General features: G+C 44.9%; 1 protein-coding gene across 1 annotated transcript; it reads left to right on the forward strand.

Moving 5' to 3' along the window:
* The first annotated feature begins 331 nt into the window (after window positions 1–331).
* Window positions 332–1444, forward strand: LOC149172486 (uncharacterized). Its single transcript, XM_089426338.1, has one exon. The coding sequence runs from the start codon at window positions 332–334 to the stop codon at window positions 1442–1444; it is 1113 nt and encodes a 370-aa protein (XP_089282464.1).
* The last annotated feature ends 618 nt before the right edge of the window (window positions 1445–2062 follow it).

The raw sequence follows: 2062 nt of genomic DNA on the forward strand, positions 1-2062 counted from the left end.
CCTTGCCTTTGCCCCCATCCTCATCCGGGGTTTCGGCCATCTCCCATTCGGTATTGCCTCATTCTTACAATCTTCGCTCTCGGCATATACCGGGTCCTGACATTCAATCTGGGCTAGGTCTATCCTACCCTGGACCATCTTCACAATCTTCCTGAGGACGTAAATCATTCCTATCTAAAGCCATTCAGAAAGCCAGAGCCGAAGTTGCCTCTGGCAAGCAATCCACTATGGAAGGGGTTCTTAGAGCACTACAAACCCCGGGAGGGGTTCCACCATGAAATGCCTCTCCTATAATTGCAGAGGTCTGGCTAGTACCTCCAAGAAACTAGCCATGCGGAGGTTGATTGATATTGAGTTGACAGATATTATTATGCTGCAGGAAACCTTGGGCAATGCTGTTTCTATTGAGAAAACCCTATCCACCATCAAACCTGGTTGGCACTTCCATGCCCTGGATGCCATAGGTAGATCTGGGGGATTAGCCATAGGATATAATCCTCGATCCATCAATGTATCTACCACTTGGGGAGGAGTGGGTTTTATTGGACTGGATCTTTTCTCGGCTGAGCTTGGAATAACCATTAGAATCATCAATGTTTATGGCCCCTGCCAGCGGAGAGAAGATTTCTGGCAGTTCTTTCTTCAATCAAATATTACATCTGTGGATCAGGTAATCATTGGGGGCGATCTAAATTTCTCCATAGGTTATGGGGAATCCTGGGGATCACAAGCTCAAGTTGACCCCATGTCCGAATTCTTTAAGGACATTCTGGATCAGCACAATCTTACAGATGTCCCCATGATCAAGCCTATGCCCACGTGGAGGAACCGAAGAGTAGGGGAAGCAGCCCTGGCCAGAAGGCTTGACCGATTCCTGGTCAAAATTCCTCTGCTCCAAAGACTATCCAGATACAGACAGTGGGTGGGGTCTGGGGGAATATCAGATCACTCTCCTATTTACCTGGAGATTCTTGGACCTGATGCCAAGCCAAAGGCCCCCTTCAAATTCAATCATGTTTGGCTACAAGATGCGGGATATTCAAGTTTAGTCAGGGACTTTTGGACCTCCCACCCAATTAAAAATCACAGATCAACGGTTGAAGGTTTCTGCCACAACTTATCCCAGCTTAAACACTTAACAAAGGCATGGGCCAAGGAGAAAAAAACCAAGGATGAACAGTCGATTACAGACATTGAAGCTGAGTTGAATAATCTAATGGATGACAAAAATCTTGGCTTTACCTCAGTAGCTGATAAAGCAAAGCTGATAGAGATTGAAAGGCAAAAAGACAAGATTCTTAAGGAGAGAGAAGAATCATGGAGACTGAATAGTAGGGCTATATGGTTAAAGGTAGGAGATGAAAATACCAAGTTTTACCAAAACTTTGCAAAGGGAAGGAAAACTGCAAACAGAGCAAGAGGACAATTTCCAAAAGCTATCTAGATTGGGCACCTCCCACTTCCAAAATTTGTTTAGATCCCCCCAGGAAGCCAATCTAGCAGATATCATTCAAGTGGCTGGTCTATTCCCTAGATATGTGGGGGAGGAAGATGCGATTGAACTTAATTTGCCTGTTACCTTGGAGGAACTTGAAGGGGTCTTAAAGTGGTTCAAAAAAGACAAAAGCCCGGGTCCAGATGGGTGGACAATCAAATTTTACCTGGCTTTCTATGACTTACTAGCCCAGGACCTGCTACAGGTTGTGGAGGAATGTCGGACATCTGGCAGACTGTATGATGCTATCAACTCTACCTTTATCTATCTCATCCCTAAAACTGACTCCCTCGCCTCCTTTAATGATTTTTGGCCCATATCCCAATGCAACTGCCTTTATAAGATCATTACCAAAATCATCGCAAATCGCATCAGGCCTATTCTATCTCAGCATATTCTCCCCGCACAATTTGATTTTCTCAAAGATCGCTAGATACATGAAGCCATTGGTACCGCTCAAGAAGCCATTCATTCCATCCGAGTCCGAAGACTAAAAGGCATCATCCTCAAAATTGACCTGGCCAAAGCATTGGACCGAGTGAGTTGGCTTTATATAAAAATGCTTCC

Source organism: Pinus tabuliformis, chromosome 4_2, assembly GCF_031772625.1.
Source record: "Pinus tabuliformis cultivar Carrire ecotype Pingquan chromosome 4_2, CPIR1, whole genome shotgun sequence".
NCBI classification, from domain to species: domain Eukaryota; kingdom Viridiplantae; phylum Streptophyta; class Pinopsida; order Pinales; family Pinaceae; genus Pinus; species Pinus tabuliformis.

Bases quoted from the DNA above. Each gene is read 5' to 3' on its own strand.
- LOC149172486 (XM_089426338.1), top strand. From the start codon at position 332: ATGCGGAGGTTGATTGATATTGAGTTGACAGATATTATTATGCTGCAG.